A 19750-nucleotide genomic window follows, 5' to 3' on the forward strand; every position below is an offset into this window, starting at 1 on the left:
CCCAGGAGAATTACAGAAATAAATAGAGCTATTCTTCTGAAATCTAGGATTAGTGAATTCAGACTTCCTCTCACCACCCACTCCAACTTAATATGAAAATCAATGTGAAACAAAGTAAGATTAGTCATTTTATTTAATTAAGTAATGGAATAATACAACAAAGTGTAACTTATCCATGTATGGAGCCTGACACAGTATCTTCAACCAAGCAGGTGCTTAAAAATGTTTGCTGAATGAATGAATACATGAATGAATTAGTAATGAATGGCACATTACAACTATATTACATCATGGGAAAACCAAATGACAGCACACCTATGGCTATAGCTTCATCCACTCCCTCTAGTCACTGCAAGTGTTAGGACAAATATTATCATTCCCATTTTATTTTGTGCCCATATTGGGGGTTTGAACTCAGGGCCTAGGCACTGTTCCTTAACTTTTTCTCTCAAGTCAAGTGCTCTACCATTTGAGACACAGCTCTACTCCCAGCTTTTTGGTAATTAATTGGAGATGAGAGTCTCATGGACTTTCCTGCCCTGGCTGTCCTCAAACAAGGATCTTCAGATCTTAGCCTCCTGAGAAGCTAGGAATTACAGGTGTGATCCATAGATGCCCAGCTTTCATTCCATTTTATAGCTAAGATGATAGAGGTCAGACACACCACAAAGATAGCTTTTCGATAGAGGAAAGAATGGGAACCTTGTTTTTCTTCAATATACATACACATTGCTTCCTTGTAATTAGGAAAAAAAAATACCAGATTTTGGAGGTGAGGATAACTCTTTGGGCTCATCTGGATCACATTTTCTCCTAAAATCTGTTAGAGAACTGCATCCCACATGGTTTTGTGACTGTCTGTGTCCCTCACTGGACTCCCTGCTCCTTCGCTCTGGTACCCTATGACATAGTGATAGCATGCGGATATAGTGACCCCACAGGTCCATGTGTTAAAGTCCTGGTCTCCAGTCTGTGGTGAGAGGTGGAGCCTACTAGAAGGAAGTTAGGTTATTGCCCTTAAAGGGGATGTGGAGACCTCAACCTCTCCTTTCCTTGTTTCTTGCTTCCTTGTGTCCATTGAGGTGACACCTTTGCTCCATCATCTCTTCCTCCCGTGACGTGTTGTCTCCCCACACATTCAAAAGCAATGGGACGGGGCTGGGGATATAGCCTAGTGGCAAGAGTGCCTGCCTCGGATACACGAGGCCCTAGGTTCGATTCCCCAGCACCACATATACAGAAAACGGCCAGAAGCGGTGCTGTGGCTCAAGTAGCAGAGTGCTAGCCTTGAGTGGGAAGAAGCCAGGGACAGTGCTCAGGCCCTGAGTCCAAGGCCCAGGACTGGCCAAAAAAATAAATAAATAAAAATTAAAAAATAAAAAGCAATGGGACCAAATAATGATGGACTGGAACCTCCAAAATTTAGGTACAGTAATGGAAATGTATAGTGCAGTTTGTGGCAGTAATGGAAAGCTAACAAACAAATATACAGCACAGTGCCTAGTACTTAATAAATATAAGTTGCATCTTTTCTGTCTACTTGGGATAGAAGAGTTCCCAGGAATGAGATTCTAGAAGAGCGTGTGTTGTCCTAACAGAGGTAGGGAACAGATAACCCCATAGGAGGTCCTCAAATCATTTGGTAACAAAAGGACAAACTCATGCTTCTCACTGGCTGCCCTCCACCATCTGCCTGATATTACTAATTTTGTATGGCCTATGAATGATGTCATAAACATCCAAATGGCTCTTGGCAGAAGAAAGGGTTCTTTACCTCAGTAAGATGTTAAGTTAGCATCTTAAGGAGGAAGGTAATGGCTTACAGAGATGAGTCAGGGAAGGTGGACGTGAAATAATACCTTACATTCCTGTCGAGTCTGAGGGATTTTACAGTACTTCATCTCAGTTGATTCCATTTTTGGTACTGGGGATCAACATCATGTCCCATGCATACAAGGCATGTGCCGCTACCCCTGGTCAACACCCCCTGCTAACATCGCCATTTAAAGAGACATGGTCCAGAGTACAAATGAGTGTTCCATCCAGCTTTTCATCAAGACGCAAGGGAGTGGTATATGAATTACATAATTCAAAACCATTCCACTGTCATTCTGCTCCCTCCCACATTCTCCTGCCTCCCCTTTGTTCAAAAACTTTCTCTTAGCTAATAAGAGGAGCTCATGGCTTCCAGGTGGCTAATGCTAATTGTGTGAGAAAAATAATCAAAGAACCAGCCGTGGCAGATGTGTCTAAGCTACTTCTCTCCTCATTCCGAATTGTCTTACATTATTAGAAACGCAATAACTCGTTCGCCAGGCTCTCCAGCTAAGTTTCCAGACACTGGCAGTACCAAATGGCTCAGCTTTGGAAAAACCACGACAGTTAAAGAGTATTTACAAGGCACGGGTTCTGGTTCTCTAAGCCTCCATGTCTCCAGTGCTCATTCGTGGTAATTATAGATTGCCATGGTAATTTGGTTCTGGAGAGGTAAGGTAGGGAAGGGTGTGGGCGGGGCTCTGGTCAGCAGCATCTGTTCATTTCTATAGTATAAATGCTCCCATTGTGGTCAATTCCTCCTCCCTTCTTGACAGTACTGAGGTTTGAACTCAGGGCCCTGCCTTTGCTAAACAAACTCTCTACCACTTGAGCCAGAGCCCCAGACCTTTTTGGCTTTAGTTATTTTTCAGATAGGGTCTCATGCTTTTGTCTGGAGCCAGTCTTGGACTTCAGTCGCCTGTTGCTCCCAATGATGCTGTGTGATAGGCACATGTGTCCATGACTAGCCTGCATTGGGGGAGGTTTCAAGTTACCAACAGGAAACCTTTGAAGAAGCCAGTACAAACACACACCAATACTCTGCTGTAGTAGGTATATTATACCACAGAGTTTCTAGGAACTAAAAGAATATTCTATCTACTAAGCATTTTAAGTTGAATGACATTTTAAAATTGGAAATTGTCAGAACTAAGTATTTTAAGTAAAGACAAAAGATAAGAAAGTATGACTGCTCTTTCCTCTTATCCCCATCTATCCCTTCTGGAACTTCTCTATGACTTCTGATAATTTACTGAAGCTCCTGAATTGAAGTAACTTGTTTATAAGTTTCATTCCCAAATTATCACTTTCAATGCCTGGTACGGACTCCTGCAATATAGTCTCTTAGTCTTCCTACTTCTTACTTCTGAAGAAACACTTCCAACAGATCTCCTGCAAGACCCCCAGACCTCTAGAAAACAGAAATCCCGGGAGTCATTCAGCTACAAGATGCACTTCAGTGTCATGCCTCTACCCACATCAGGACCAATTTCAAACTCCAGAGTGTGTGGCCCTCACTGGAGCCTGAGGAAGCAGATTCCAGTCCTCTGCAAAGATTCCAATTCCTTTTCCTTCCTTCTTTCCTTCCTTCCTTCCTTCCTTCCTTCCTTCCTTCCTTCCTTCCTTCCTTCCTTCCTTCCTTCCTTCCTTCTCTCCTTCCCTACTCCCTCCCTCTCTCCTTCCTTCCCTCCCTTGTCTCTCTCTCTCTCTTCCTTTGTTCCCCCCTCCCTCTCTCTTTCATGAGTCAGGATTTAGACCCAGATCTGTTCAATTTCAGATGGGAGCCATTTGCAAATCAGTGTACAGCTTTCAGGAGTGCTTAGCCTTTTCTGTTTCTCTCTTTTTCTAATTTTTGGCTGGCGGAAGCAAGAGGTGGCACTTTAATGGGAAATTAATTTGTTCCAAACACAGAGATCCATAGGGGTCTTTTTTGAAAGAAAGAAAGAAAGAAAGGGACGGAGGGAGGGAAGGAGGGAGGGAGGGAGGAAAGGGAAAGCCAAAAGCAAGTAGTACAGAGAAAGCCCTATAACCTCAACAATTCCACATGCAAAAACCACAGACCAAGCTCTCGCTTAACTTCTGTGTGAGTCAGGCAGGAAGCTGGGAGCGCAGAGCTGTTCTCGGTTCTCAGCACTGAGAAGCCGGTGTTTTTGCATTTTCATTTTATGATCATGGAACACGAAGTTGAGGAGAGCTGAGAGATCTGCCCAAGGCTCAGGTAAGCAGAGGAACCGGAATGGCAGACCTGGAAGGCTCTCAGTTCTGTGTCCGCCCCAGCTGTCCTCTACACCCACTATCATACAGGCGGCCATGTAAGGTACGAGGGCCTTGCTGGACGAGCAGGTTACATGCCATGCCCATCTTTACCAAGACTGGGCCTCAAGTAGTAACCTGCAGCACCTCTGCCCAGGAATGTTCTAGAGAGGTTCTATGGGGAAAGTTCCACGGTGAGAACAGTTTTGCCAGGGCTGCCTGCCCTCTCTGCCTTCAAGGTGCACAATGCACACCAGCGCATTCTAAAGGCACTGACAAGTTCTGCAGTCAGAATCTTTCTTTCCTTTATTTACAGTTATTACATGTAGACTACCCTTTTAGAGACAGTCATCAAGACCGAACAGGGAGAAAGAGGCAGGCTGGGGATACTTGCGGAAAGTAATTAAAATGCAGACTTCTAATTCCCCTTAAGACTTCTAATTCCCCTTTGCCGTTTCCATGTAGTGTGCTTTGTACAGAGAAATAAACAGTTAAATAAACTAGAGGTGCTATATCAGGAGGGAAGGGCTATTTACCTTCTCGTGTTTCTTGGCTCAGTGGCACCCCAGTGGCTTCCTTCCCAACCCCACCCCAAACCCATCCCAGCTCCCCACCTTTCCTGCCACCCACGGGGCTCTACTCCAGCTGTGCCCCACTTCCCGTGCCCCCAGCAGCCCCCCTCCGACGCAGGAGGGGGACGGAAAGCTCCGCAGCTGCAGCCCCCAGGACAGAACCCCAGTCAGGGCGGGCAGATTTTTACAGAAACAAAGTTGTTGCCAGGCACCCATGGTTCACACCTATAGTCCTAGCTACTCAGTAGGACTCCAGTTCAAAGCCAGCCCAGGTAGAGAGGTCTATCAGATTCTCATCTCCAATCAACCACCAAAAGCTTGAAGTAGAGCTGAGGCTCTGGTGTTAGGGTGTCAGCCTTCAGTGAGAGTACAAACGGACTGACTGTACCCAGGCCCTGAGTTCTAGTCCCAGTACCAGCACATCCACATAAAACAAAATGCCTGTGTCCTGTGGCTGTCCCTGCTGGTAGGATCAGCGGAAGTGCTCCAAGATAATAGTGCTGGGCTTGCTTTTCGTTGTTGTTGTTATTGGCTTGTTTGGTTGGTTGGGTTTTTTTTTTTCCTATCTCTCTTGGCTTATTTTCACTTTCTCATTTTCTACAGTGAGTCTGCTGGAGCAGAGCTGCCTTAGGTCAACCTCGTAAATCAAATCTACTTTCCACCCTTTCCGGAGGCAGCGCTGGGCTGGCACTACCCCTTCCCACCCCCCTCCTGGTGCTTGCCCGGGCCACCCCTGCATGGAGGCGCCCCCCCTCCTGGGGCTGGGCCAGAGGGAGGGCCTGCTTACCCACTGGGGGGGTGATGGGGGCCTGGGCCTGGGGGGGCCCTGCTTTCCCACTGGGTAGGGGCTGGGCCTGAGGGAGGGCCTGCTTACCCACTGGGGGGGGGATGGGGGCCTGGGCCTGGGAGGACCCCTGCTTTCCCACTGGGTAGGGGCTGGGCCTGGGGGCCCCCCTGCTTACCCACTCCATGACAGGCCTGGGGCCCCCTGCTTACCCACTGGAGGGAGGGCGGGGGACTGGGCCTGGGGGCCCCCCCCCCTCTTACCCACTCGGAAGATGAGGTCGTCCTCGATGGGGTTCTCTTTCCGCTTGCCCGTGCTGTACATGCTGGCGGGCCGCTTGACCGCCTTCTGCTTGACGTGGCCGCTGCCGGGGGACTTGACGCGGCGCTTGACGCCGTCGGCGGTGGGGGACACGTCGGCCGAGCGGATGACCTTGAGCTTGAAGGGGCTGCCGCGGATGTGCTGGTCGTGGAGGCGCAGGGACAGCGTGAAGTCGCCCTCCTTCTGCACGGTGTAGAGGAACTCGTAGGTGCCGTTCTTGTTGTCCAGGATCTCGCCGTCGGCCACGCTGCCGTCGGGGGTGCTGAGCTCGGCCGTCAGGTAGGCGTTGCCCGTCTTGCACAGCTCGCCGTCCTTGTCCTTGGTGGTGATGGTCACCGACATGGGCTGCCCGATGACCGTCTGCCGCAGCCCCTCGCCCGTGGCCACCGTCTCCGAGGCCACGGCGTTGGTGGTCAGGATGGTGCCCAGGTTGTGGATGGACTTCTTCAGCCCCTCGGTCTCCACCAGGAAGTCCAGCTGGTCGTTCTCGCGCGGGTGCAGGGGGAAGTCCTGGCCGGCCAGCTCGCTCAGCTTCTCGCTCATCTGCTTCTTCACCAGCAGCACCTCGGTCTCCGTGCCGTGGTTCAGCGCCTGCGCCGTGAAGCTGCTGCAGCTCTTGATGCTCTCCTGGCCCTGCAGCAGCGTGTCCAGCTGCGCCTGGAGCACCTGCGGGGGGAGGGGGCGGGAGCACGGGGCTGCTGGGTGCTCCCGCCCTCCTCCCCCCCACCCTCAGGCCTGGGGCCGCGCCCATGCACATGTCCTTGCATTTAACCCAGTGAACCCCATCGTGATGCAAATCTGCACTCCTGACACCTTCCCAGGATTTGCCTTTCTGCCCCGCCCTGGCTTCATCAACTCCCCCTCTCTCTCCCCCGCCACACTTCATCATCCCCGTGTGCATTCCTTGGGGGCATGTGTTTAGATTGGGACAGGCAGAAGCCATCCGTCCTTCATGCCTGACAAAAATGTCAGGCATGTATTCTCAAGGACCTTTCCCAAAGATTCAGATGCTCAGAGCACCAGAAACCAGACCAAAACGCAAAGTCTCCACCCCGAGTACTGGAAGCTTTCATCTGTGGTTTTGTGAGCAGAAGGGCAGAGAGGAATGAACAAAGACTGCACTCAAGAGTTTGGCTTTGAAGTTGACTAACAGGTTAGTGTGGGTAGAGCAATTAAGAGACCATCCCACATTATAATTAAGGAACACAATCCAGCTAAACCCTAAACCCTGAACGCAGGAGATCATATTCAACCCTGCCTTTCATCAAATAATAAATCCACACGGAAGGTCACAGATTCAGAGTTTTAACAAAAATCGGGGTGGGGGGGGGCGCGGCGGGAGATAAGGTGGGTGATTCCAATCCAGGAAAAGGAGTTTACTGTATCACAGTGACACTTAAGGACCCATCTGAGTCCCCTTAGATGCTGCCAGGATAGAATAAACCAGTGCTGGGGAGCCCTCTGACGCCTGGTCTTGTAGGGCATCGAGGAACAAGAGCCTTACTTTGTGTTTGAGGCCATAGTTGACCTCCAGTTCCATGAGCAGCACGCTCTTTCGCACATTCAGCGTCTTCTGCAGCTCATCGAAGGTGGAGTGGATGTCGTCCACGATGCTGGCCTTTTGGTTGGTCAACTGATGAATGATTTCTGAGATGAACTGAAGAGCAGAATCTATTTCGGGGAGCCTAAGGGAGAATTGTGTAAAGACCGTAACTCAACAGCACACTGGACTGATTCCAAAGTCTATCCAAATGCTCTATGTTGTCTAAACACTAAATAAATCAATGCTTTATTTCTGTGCTTTCATCATCTCTAAAACGTAGTCATGGAAGGAGGGAATGAATGAGACTTGGAGGGTCTCCATCGATTTCAATCTACCTTCAGTCATCTCACTGTAATCACTGATGGTACCAAGACTTGAAGCTCTCTAAAAAGCCATTAGAGCTGAGTAATTGTTGCACTATAGGACGTTTAACAGGACCCTAGCCTTTCTAGTGTCAGTAGCACCTCCCCATCCCTAGTTGTGACATCAAAAAATGTGTATAGACATGGCTAAACGTCTCCTGTGGTACACGACCACCATTCTAAAGACATGGGTCTATCTTTTTTCCAACTATATATAAGACCTATACAAATTCAGTTTCCTAGGAACTTCTTGGACGTTTCCCAGCTCTTTTACTTAGTATAAAACAACAAGAGATCAACTACTCTGTCTACTTTTCCCTCTCTTAGGTCTTTCTCATGCACAACACATCTACTCTCTTCCTTTTATGTCCATGCTTCAGAAACAAGCTGGAAGTAGAAACCCACGAGGAACACTGACCAATCACTGCTCAGCAGGACCGTGCAGGACTCCAGCAGAAAGGAGCCAGTCACCACTGCCACAGTGGGTGTCTGCGAGCGTGAAGAAGAGCAGCTAAACTGCGCATGAGCAGCTCAGGCTCACAGTTCTAGCCACTCAGGAGGCTGAGGTCTGAGGGGAGGATCACGGTTTAAAGCCAGCCCAGGCAGGAAAGTCCATGAGACTCTTCATCTTCAATTAATCAGCACCAAGTCAGAAATAGAGCAGCGGCTTAAAATGGCAGAGCACTGCTGAGCGCCAGTGGCTAATACCTGTAATCCTAGCTACTCAGAAGGTGAAGATCAAGGTTCAAAGCCAGCCCAGGCAGGAAAGTCCCCGTGAGACTCTTATCTCCAATGAACCACTCAAAAACCGGATGTGGTGCTGTGGCTCAAGTGGTAGAGTGCTAGCCTTAGGCCCAAAGAGGCTCAGGGACAGCACCTAGGCCCTGAGCTCAAGCCCCAGTAGCAGTGCATGCGCAAGCACGCGCACGCGCGCGCGCACACACACACACACACACACACACCACAGTTAATGGGCTTCACAGAGGCCTTAGAACACAGGCCACTGGAATCTTAGGAAGGGTAGGGAAAGCTTCATTACTCAGATCATGATCCGAGAGGAATGTGTGGTGACAGGAAGGAGGGCAACAGCAACGGGGACAGCCACCCAGGCCCTCACGCGCAGGGTCGGGCTGGGCTGGGAGCTGGGTGGAGGGAGTCACACCTTTTGTTGACCGCATCCAGCTGGACCTGAAGGGAGGCCTTGTGCTGCTCCACCACGTCCTTGAGAGGCACTGTGGGGTGCTCTGCATGCTCCCCCTCGGTGCACTCACGACACATGGCGGTCTCACAGGACTGGCAGTAAAATTCCATCACCTGTGAGTGACACACAAAGGATCCAAGTTGAGGAACACCGTTTAAGTGCTTTTTCCTCAGGAAGCATCGTGCTTGCCTTCGCTCCCTTAACTGTCACAATCTACTCCAGAATGTTGAATTTAGAGTCTTGCTTAATTAAAAGCAGAAACGGAAGAATAAGCTTCATGGTGACAGGTCTCAAGCAGCTGTGGGCCCAACTCCGAAGCTACTGTGGTGGCCGCAAAGCCCACTTTTTAGTAGCTATTCTCTGAGGTGTGGTTGTGTAGGGCTACAATTCTCCAACTTTTCGGTCTTCTGACCTCTTTACAATATTCATAAATTATCAAAGTCTCCACAATAACTAACTGGTACCGGGAAATCTAAGCCAGGGCTTAAGCTGAGCACATGCTAGCAAGTGCTCTGCCACTGAGCTACATCCCCAGCCACACCGAAAACCAAAACACAACCCATGTTTGCCACACTAAAAACTGAAAACAGCCTGTGGCTCACTGCTGTAATCCTCGCTACTCAGAAGGCTGAGATCTGAGGATCATGGTTCAAAGCCAGCCTGGGCAGAAAAATCTGGGAGAATCTTATCTCCAGTTCACCACCAAAAAGTTAGAAGTGGAATTATGGCTTAAGTGGTAGAGCACTAACCTTGAAAGAAAACGTTAAGGAACAGTGCCCAGGCCCTGGGTTCAAGAGCCAGTACTTGCATACCCCACCAAAAAAAAAAAATTGGAACACAAACAATTTAAGTACTTAATTTATCAAAAACAGTGGCAAGTCTATGCAGATATTAACATGGATAATGTAACTTATGGAAAATGCATTTGCAAAGCAAAACTTTGGAGGAACCCGGCATCGTTTTCTGTTTTTGTGAATCTCTGAAGTGCCTGCCTCCTGAAAGACAGTTGGGTTCTCAGAGTTGCTTCTCATTCCTTCCATTTTAAAGTACGCATCATCTGGAACATTCCCCTAAACATTTTTGAGACAATGAAAGTGAAAAAGACACAGAAGGCCCACGAGGATGGTGGGACCTCACTTGGGAAACGCTCACTGTTGGGGTGGATGGGCTGCGCTGGGCAGTTTTTACTCCAGTTTCTCCTGTTATCGAGCTGAATGACCTCAGGCCAATGACTTAACCTCACAGTGTCTCAACTCCACCTCTGTGAAATCAGGAGGATAACAGGTGCCTATCCTTGTAGCCTGCTGTGAGAATTAAGTAGGTTACAGTTACAGGAACTCCACAATGGGCAGGCACTGGCTTAGGATGTTCATAATGAGCAGCAGCTCTTGTGGTGATGACAACGGAATCATCGTGATAACAATGACATCATCGTGATAACATGGCATCATCAGCTGCCTGAAAATAAACCTTATCCTGATGGTGATACTTAGTAACAATATAGCAAAATGCCTGAAAATTACCTGGGTATTCTCCTATTCTTTCAGCTAGAATGTCTTCCAGTGCTGAATTTCCAGAGCACTGTGTGTGTGTGTGTGTGTGTGTGTGTGTGTGTGTGTGAGAGAGAGAGAGAGAGAGAGAGAGAGAGAGAGAGAGAGAGAGACGGGGCTTGAACTTAGGGCTTGGGTACTGTCCCTGTTTTGTGCTCAAGGCTAGTACCTAGTACAGCTCCACTTCCAGCTTTTTTTTGGTGCTTAATTGGAGTCTCACAGACTTTCCTTCCTGGGCTGGATTTGAACTGTGAGCCTCAGATCTCAGCTTCCTGAGTAGCAGGATTATAGGTGTGAGCCACTAGTACCCAGCCCACAGCATTTTTTTTTTTAGAGAACTGTATCTTGGAAGTACAATGCATAAAGCCTAACACAGCTGGACGGGTTTTTCTGGGTAAATGCACCCACCAAGCACTTTTACTTAGACCCCATTTATGGATATGAGGTTTTAAATCCTTGAGCACAAGCCTGGCCCACTCACAGACTAGGTGATGCCTGTATATAGTAGATACTCAACACTTAACCATGGTTCTGGTAGCAGGTGCTAGGGCAACCCAAGGGACAAATCTCCTTAGTTAAGGCTCATTATTGTACATAGCGCCTTCCAAAACGCAGTGAACCATATTCAGATAAAAGTCCTTTAGATCATCTGCAAGGTAATTTTAGAATTCATGGAGCATCACAGTTTAAAGAGGGAAAATAGTAAATCAAAGAAACACATATAACTTGGGAGGGAGCGCCACATAAAGATTTCATTCCAAGCCAGGTGCCAACGGCTCATTCCTGTAACCCTAGCTACTCAGGAAGCTGAGATTTGAGGATTGTGGTTCAAATCTAGCCTAGGCAGGATCATCTGTAACATACTTATCTCCAATTAACCACCAAACAGCTGGAAGTGGAGGTGTGGCTCAAGAGGTAGAGACCCAGCCTGAGTGAAAGAAGCTAAGGGATAGAGACCCAGGGTCTTGAGTTCAAGCCTCAGTTCTGGTACCATAAGAAAGAAAGAAAGAAAGAAAAAACAAAAACAAAATATAGAAATACTATTGATAGTTTTGTGCCAACATATCAAATAAATAAAATGGACAAATTACTAGAAACACACAAACTGCCAAAACAGGCTCAAATAAGCAATAGAAAGCGCAAATAGACTTATAATTAGAATCCAGCAAATAGCCTCATTAGAAAGCTCGATCAAGTAAGAACTGATATTATTAAATCAGAACTGATACTGATCCTTTCCAAACTCTTCAAAAAACAGAGAAGCCAGTATCTTCTTAATACCTATGATATCACAAGAAAATTATAGATCAAGGTAAGGCAAAGTTGGTAATGCCAGCTACATAGGAGGTAGAGATCAAGAGGAAACCAGTGAAGAGGCCAGTCTGGGCAAAAAGTGAGCCCCATCTCAACAAATAATCTGGGCAGGGTGGTACACAATTGAGGTCCTAGATCACCGACCATCCTTCCACATGGACAACACCATAGCAATTTAATTAGAAGGCATCATGTCACAGCACTTAAAGCAGCTGACAAGCTTTGTCATCCACCAGTGCTAATCAGCACCAGCCCGTTAGAATGGCAGCACCCTACTTTGCTGTTAATTACCGGATTTTATTAACCTTCAAATGCTTGACTTGTCTTTAAAGATTTGCCCATGGTAATTAACTGCAGCAATTTATCTGGACTCTTACATGCATTTGTCTTGACTGTGCAAAGAGGAGCCCTGTTTCAAAGCAGTGGCGTGAAGTCCTAAATTTATATCAGATCAAACAACAGGAGGATCTAACACACTTGCTGTCAATTTTCCAAGGTGCCTAGCCGCTTCATAAATTTTATGATTCCAAAGCATCACAATGACTGAGCTTGAAGTGCTCAAAGCATACTTTAAATAGCTTTGCTCACCCCTGGGAGGGTCAAACTTTTTAGACAGCTTTAATGTTTAATGTGACATATGAATTACATTGGGGAGAGGGATGGGTTTGGTGGTACCTGGGTTTGAACTGAAGACCTTGGGCTTGCTAGACAGAGAGCTCTACCATTTGAGTCATGCTTCCAACCCTGGGGGTGGGGGGGGAGGCGCTTAACCTAAAGAACTCTTTAAACTTGGCTGCAATTAACATCTCTAGTAGATTTTCTAGCTATCAGCCAGCCAAAGGTCTCTGTTGGTGAGCTACGCTCAGAAATATACGTTAGGAATTCTTTTCTAATTTGTCTTTCTGGCAAAAACCACAGATTGCTTTTATCCCTCAAATCCGAAATTTAAACTAGGTCTACAGTAGATTTCCTAATACTGCAAAAACTTCCTTCTCTAGCAGATGGGGTCTGAAGAGGAGAAACTTTATTCTTCCCAGAGTCACTTAGATCATGGTAATTAACAGCATCCTTCTGGCAGGCAATTGACAAGAGCCACTGAGAAGAATGGTGGCCCAGTGATTTTGCGGGCCTTTTGCAATGTGGTGGTTGAATGTTCTGACAGAGATGCCTTCCCAGAGCCAGCACTTAGTATGAGAGCTCCAAGCAGACAGCCTGAGCAGTTCACCCAGAGACAATGTGAGGAATAGCCACCAAGAACGCTCAAACCAAGCCAGGCAATGATGGCTCACGCCTCCCTCATCCTGCTTCTTGGGAGGCTGAGATCTGAGGACTCAGGCTCTAAGTCAGACATTGATGTAGATCAAGACCTGTCTAGCTTCCGACTTTCCCTCCTGAGGATGCCAACAATCCATGCTCGGTAGACACAATGAGGGTGGGTCCTGTTATTGAGATAACTCAGGCCAGAGAAAGTGAGCAGATGAAATATGGGGAAACAAAGAAGTCACGTTGTTTAGTCATTCCTTGTGTTTCCGCAGGAGGCCTGTTTTAATCCATGAATCTCTGATGGACCCAAATCCCAGCCCGGGTCCCAGGCGCCACGCTCCAGGGCCAGGCGGACCTGGGTCACTTACACTGCCATCGTGGTTGGGGCAAGAGAGGGGCTTTCCTGCAGCCACGGCGGTGACGGTCTCCAGGATGGAGGACTCCTCGACGTTGCTGCCTGGCGTCCGCTGCAGCACGTCCATCAGGTTCGTGATGAAGAAGTTGTTCTGGAGGGCGGCCACCCCTTTCTCGGGCAGGATGGAGGTCTGGCGGCACACGGGGCACGAGAGGGTTAAGCTGTGGGCGGGAATGTAGTTCTGCAGGCACCTGTGGTGGAGCAGACAGGGGACACTCAACACGGGGGGCTCGAGGGCAGTGACAGCCAAGTTCCCAGTGATTTCGCGGTTATTCCACAGAATCCCGCCTCCTCCCTGCTGTGCTTCCCCAGGGACAGGAGCTAACTGTCCTCACACTGGCCCTGTCCACTGCCTTGTTGATATAAAGTCTTACTAAATTTTTGCCTGGGTTGGTCTTGAGAACTATGATCTTCCTATCTCTACCTCTGCACCCTGTCCTCTCTCCTCGTCTGTATGACTGCTAGTTCTCCAAGTCTATTCTAAGAGCTGCTCTCTTCTTGTGATAGGACATCCATGTATACCTATTTATATTGCTTTCCACAGGAGTCTGCTCTAAGCTCATTTGCATGCTGCTTGCCCTCTTGACCTCTCAGAGACCTCATAGGTTTTTGGTTTTCTCAGTCATGGGGATTGAACTCAGGGGTCTGTCCCTGAGCTCTTTTGCTCAAGGCTAGAACTCTGCCACTTTGAGCCACAACTTTTGGTCTTCTGGTAGTTAATAGAAGAGAAAAGTCTCTCAGACTTCACTGTTCTGGCTGGCTTTTTGAAACACAATCTTCAGATCTCAGCTTCCTGAGTAGCTAGGGTTACAGGCGTCTACCACCAGTGACTGGCTGTTTCGTTTTCTTTTTAATGCCTTCAATGAGGTCCTCAAACCTGCCCCGCTTGCTTGCTCAGAGCTGGTACTCTATCACTTGAGCCATGTCTCCAGCCTGGTTAATTTTGCTGGTTAATTGGAGACAAAGACTCATAGTCTGTTTATGCCTGAGCTGGATCCAAATCTCAATATTCTGATTTCAGCCTTCTGAGTACCTAGACTTACAGGCTATAGTCACCAGCCCCTGACTCAGGAGGTTCAATGTACCCCAATCCAAGCCAATGATCTTCCTCTTCATTCTTCATCCCCAATCCATCGTAAAATCCTGCTACTTACTGAACATCTCCCCAGCCTCTCCAGTTTTCTTCTTCTCCACCCCACTAAACCTTCCTTAGGCTTCTGCAACGGTCTTATACCAGATCATTCACTCTTAGACTCCGGTACCTCTTATCCATACTGCTGTTAAAGTGATAGTCTCAGAAGTCAGAAGCATTAAACTCTCCCCCTCTTCCAGCTGCGCTTACGATGAAGATGGACGGCCCACATCAATGACCTCGCACATTTTCTGTCATTTCCCCTCCAGTGCTCCATAGTAGCCACGGGGAGCTTTCGTTCTTCCCAGCGTCCTGGCTCCTCCCTCCAGCACCTTTGCACAACCCTCAGGCTCCTTCCTTTCACTTCATCTTAACTCAGCCTTGGGGCTCTGCTTAGCAACCGCTTCTGAAGGGAAGCCTTCCCTGGTGAGGGCCAAGGCCCCTATGGAGTGGGGAGCTCTTGTCCCTGCCTTCCTAGCACATTCAGCTAAGTGACTAAGGACCTCGCGACTTCTCCTCTGCGAGGACATGAGAGGGCCGAGCTTTGCTCTTCTTCCGAGCCTTGTAGATGGTGTTGTGGAAGATAACTGTGCAGCAACTGTGAAGGCGACTCCAGGAAGACTAGCAAAGGTATACACGCTGTGCAAAGCGTCCTAGAGCCTGGCGACTTGACCAGGTGGATGCTGTAAGTTTCTATCTCTACAGAAATGAAATCGTGGGGCTGGGGATATGGCCTAGTGGCAAGAGTGCTTGCCTCATATACATGAGGCCCTGGGTTCAATTCCCCAGCACCACATATACAGAAAACAGCCAGAAGTAGCGCTGTGTCTCAAGTGGCAGAGTGCTAGCCTTGAGCAAAAAGAAGCCAGGGACAGTGCTCAGGCCCTGAGTCCAAGCCCCAGGACTGGCCAAAAAAAAAAAAAAGAAATGAAATCGTTCCATTCGAAGGAAAGCAGTCCAGGGACTTCGAAAGAAATCATGCACCTCGTTAGTGCAATTTGAACAGACTCCAAGTCTCTAGCACTAACCACTAGATGGCGAACACAAGTGGTGTGGGCCAGACTCAGGGCTGTTGACAAGGGTTGGTTCTCACCTATCAGAGTAAGGAAAGAGAACTCCCAAAGGATACTGAGCAGGCCCTGAACACAGGAATGTGACTGCTCACATTGCGTGGCTGTCAGCCTGGAGCACGCCAGGAGGCTGTGCCAGCTACTGCAAACCAAGTCATGATCTCACTGCGGGAACACACACTATTAGAATAATCCGCCGGCATTCGTGTTTAAGCCCCATCCATTAAGTGGTATGGAAAGAATGTACACACTCTACTTAATTATTTTGGAAAATGCATTGCAAAGCACTTAAGCCACTGCATAAAATGAATAAAATAGAAAGCATGGTGTATTACACATACCATCACTAAAAAAAATTACACATATACATAACAACCCCAAGCACATAAAAAACCCCACAATTATTAGATACACATCTACTTTCTCTCTCTCCACCCAGCACCACCATCAGAGACATGCTTATTATTCTTTTGCATTTGAGACCCTCCAGAGTAAGCCAACTCAAAAACCTTATCACCAGTCAGATAATAAACGTCCATGAAGTCTGATGGAGTGAATGTGATTGACACCCACTTGAAGCCACTGGAAATACTGATTTCCTGTTCTGTAATAGGAAGTATTTCATTAATAATAATAGAGCGGGGTGCCAGTGGCTCACTCCTGTAATCCTAGCTAATCAGGCAGCTGAGACCTGAGGATCAGAGTTCTAAGCCATCCTTGGCAGAAAAGTCCATGAGACTCTTATCTCCAATTAACTAACAAAAAAGCAGGAAGGGGAGTTGTGAACCAAGTGGCAAAGCCTTGAGCACAAAAGTCCAGGCATAGCACCCAGGCTCTGAGTTCAAGTCCCTGGACCAGCACAAATTAATTTAAAAAGTAATAGAAAAAGGTATTTAACTTGTTTTTTTTTTTTTTCCCAGTCCTGGGGCTTGGACTCAGGACCTGAGCACTGTCCCTGGCTTCTTTTTGCTCAAGGCTAACACTGCCACTTGAGCCACAGTGCCACTTCTGGCCATTTTCTATATATGTGGTGCTGGAGAATTGAACCCAGGGCTTCATGTATATGAGGCGAGCACTCTTGCCACTAGGCCATATTCCCAGCCCCTTAACAAATTTTCATACAACCTATCACATTTTAAGGGGGAAAAAAAACAACTTTACTATTTAACATAATTCAAGACAGTAATTTTAGAATTATAAATACTAGCCAGGTGCTGGTGGTTCATATCTGTAATCCTAGCTACTCAGAGGCTGAGATCTGATGCTCACAGTTTGAAGCCAGCCCAGAAAAGAAAGTCCATGAGACTCTTATCCCAATTAACTACCAGAAAGTTGGAAATGGAGCTGTAGCTCAAGTAGTACAGCACTAGCCTTGAACACAAAAGTTCAGGGACAGCACCTGAGCCCTAAGTTCAAGCCTCATAACCAAGCCCCCCCCCCAAATTAAATCGTTAAATTAGACTTGAACCAATTATGACAACCTTTTTGTGCCTAATTTCTTAAATGGTAAGTTAAATGATAGAGTAAAATTATATTTTGGGCTGGGAATATGGCCTAGTGGCAAGAATCCTTGCCTCACAAATGTGAAGCCCTGGGTTTGAGTCCCAAGCACCACATAGATAGAAAATGGCCAGAAGTGGCACTGTGGCTCAAGTGGCAGTGTAGCCTTAAGCAAAAAGAAGCCAGGGACAGTGCTCAGGTCCTGAGTCCAAGGCCCAGGACTGGCAAAAAAAATAATTAATTAATTAACTAATTATATGTTGATGATTAACACCTGTTTCAAAGAATACCCTCCCAAGAAGGTTAAAGAAATGAGTTTTCATAAATTCATAATTATCTTATAAATAACATTTTTAGCTTTTGTTCTTTATCTAAACCATCATAGTGTCCAAAAATGACATTACTCTGTGTCTAAGTATCTTTAGGAAAAAAAGCCCTGCTCTTTGAGATGACCCTTAACATAGGCAGGTCTTTTACCTGATCTGTTGCAAGAAAAGAAATGACCCTCCTGTGTGAGGAGGAAAGACTGAGGACCAAACAGAGCTTCACCAAGAACAAGGGGAAAATTAAAGTTCTTTAATCTAAAAATACTTATGTAACTGCTCCATGTCCTTTGACACCGCACCAACCCTTACTGGTTTGCTTTCTTCTCATTGTTTGCAATGAGGTAAGTTATTGGCCACCCATGATGGGGCTCCCAGATGTCTGTCAGCAGCACAGAGATGCTTTGTCTCCCGTGGGTAATGGTAGAATCCTGGGAAAAAGCCCTGAGCAGACAGCCACAAGTCAGTCCAGGCAAGCCTTCCCGCCAGCACCCAGAGGCTTACCTCTCGCAGAAAGTATGCAGACAGGGGAGGACCTTGGGATTCTTGTACCGTTCCAGGCAGATACTGCAGATCAGAAACTGCTTGTCAATCTGGCGCACCACAGGACTGGGGATGCTGGTGCTCTCACTGGCCATCCTAGACCACTGACATGGGGGGCTGGCCGTCCTTGACCCTGCACGCTGCTGCTGTCAGAGAGAACAGCCAACAAGGCAAACGTGAGCAGCAGGCAAAGACATCAACCCCATCGGCATCTTGTCACAAATACAGCTAGCTACTCCACATCCGGGACCTCAGCAGGCCCAGAGCCAGCCCTTAACGCTGTGGAAGGAATACAATGAGCTGCTCAGTGCTGGTGGTATAAATCAATAAGAGAACTACATGGTTACCATCCAACAACAGATCAAAAAGGGTGTGTTGGGGCAAGATCTATACGTGCTAGGTTTCCAGGCTAAGTGGCAGTTGAGGAGTCCATATTTATACAGGTGTATCTGCTCATACTTCAGCTCCAACTGCTTATTTGCCTTTTATATTCTTATTGAATTCAATGTTCTCCCAAGTTTTGTACTTGAAAGGACCAGACTATACTCCCTAATAAATATACTTCTTTGTCCAGAATTATCGTGGACTGAAGATTGCTGAGAAATGGCAGACATACAAGGAAGGAGTCCTATAATTCCCTTTTTCCTTAATGTGGGCATACATTTCATTTATCAATGCGTGTTTGTTTCGTTATGTATTTGAACTTATATTGGAGTTTAAACTCCGGACTTTGAACTTGCTAGGCAAAATGCTCTACTACTTGAGCCATACTCCCAGGCCTTTGTTTCTAGATAGAGATTCCTATTTTTGCCCAGCTGATCTCCATTCTCCTATCTCTCTCTACCAAGGCTGGAACTACAGGCATGTAGTGCCAAACATGGACAAGTTTTTCTTTCACAAAGGAAATTTCCATACGTAAAGGTGAGCATCCTCCCACCCCCCCCCCCCCGGCCGCCGCCCATTCCAAAAAAAGGGGAAGGCTTTTACTCACAGGAAACTTGAAGGAGAAATCTCACTAAACAAACCTCACCTACTACATATTTCCTCATCATGTTCCAAGTTACCACTCCCTAGGGTCCAATACATCCTTTCCTTTGTCTAATTGCGCTCCAGAATTTATCAGCCTTTATTAAAATGGTATGTAAACTCCCACGTCAAATCACCTATTTGGGTTTTCATTTCTTTTCTATGAAGCTCTGTGCACCAATTAAAACATTAACATCAATAAAATCTGTATGTCTTTTTGTCCTGTTAATCTGTGCTTTGTTTGATTCCAAGTTCTCAGTCCCCTCAGCTGAGAGTAGAAAAAAAAAGTTTTTCTATCCCTACATACTATATTTTTCATGTTCTTTTATTATTATTATTATTATTAATTAAATTTTGTTGACAAGGTGTTGTGCAATAGGGGTACAGTTACATAATAGGGCAGTTAGTACATTTCTTGTGATATCTTACACCCTCGTTTTTCTTTCCCTTCCCTAGATCAGGTAGGAATATATACAATACCCAGTGTACCAAAATCATATACAGTAGCCATGTGGCATACGCCAAAGGAAATTCACCTAGAACTGTAAATATAACGTCAACAATAGAGTTTGCCTATCCTTGTCTTATATGATCATATATACATAGCTGTTGAGCTATTGTGATCCACTGAGAGGTCTACATACTATATTGTGCAGGACAGTCATTGTCAGATTTTAAACTTAAAATTTTACATGTGCTTCAGTGTTTTCTTCAGAACTCAAAGGTTTGTAGATTTGAAATGAAAATAGGAAGTAGGAACCAT

General features: G+C 46.8%; 1 protein-coding gene across 6 annotated transcripts in view; it reads right to left on the reverse strand.

Annotated features, from left to right (window-relative positions):
- The window catches only part of Trim2 (tripartite motif containing 2), a 96017-nt gene that overhangs the window by 14326 nt on the left and 61941 nt on the right, over positions 1 to 19750 (reverse strand). For 5 of the 6 annotated variants that reach the window (XM_048333337.1, XM_048333334.1, XM_048333336.1 and 2 more), the window contains 5 exons: positions 17923 to 18107; positions 13347 to 13584; positions 8813 to 8964; positions 7250 to 7430; positions 5688 to 6411 (listed from right to left, as the gene is read on the reverse strand). In XM_048333337.1, the coding sequence (XP_048189294.1) occupies positions 5688 to 6411; positions 7250 to 7430; positions 8813 to 8964; positions 13347 to 13584; positions 17923 to 18056 (1429 nt within the window). In that variant the 5' untranslated portion in view covers positions 18057 to 18107. Of the gene's footprint in view, positions 1 to 5687; positions 6412 to 7249; positions 7431 to 8812; positions 8965 to 13346; positions 13585 to 17730; positions 17877 to 17922; positions 18108 to 19750 lie in introns of those variants that run through there. The other variant, XM_048333339.1, reaches the window with a different exon arrangement.

The sequence above is a fragment of the Perognathus longimembris genome, chromosome 24 (genome assembly GCF_023159225.1).
Source record: "Perognathus longimembris pacificus isolate PPM17 chromosome 24, ASM2315922v1, whole genome shotgun sequence".
NCBI lineage: Eukaryota > Metazoa > Chordata > Mammalia > Rodentia > Heteromyidae > Perognathus > Perognathus longimembris.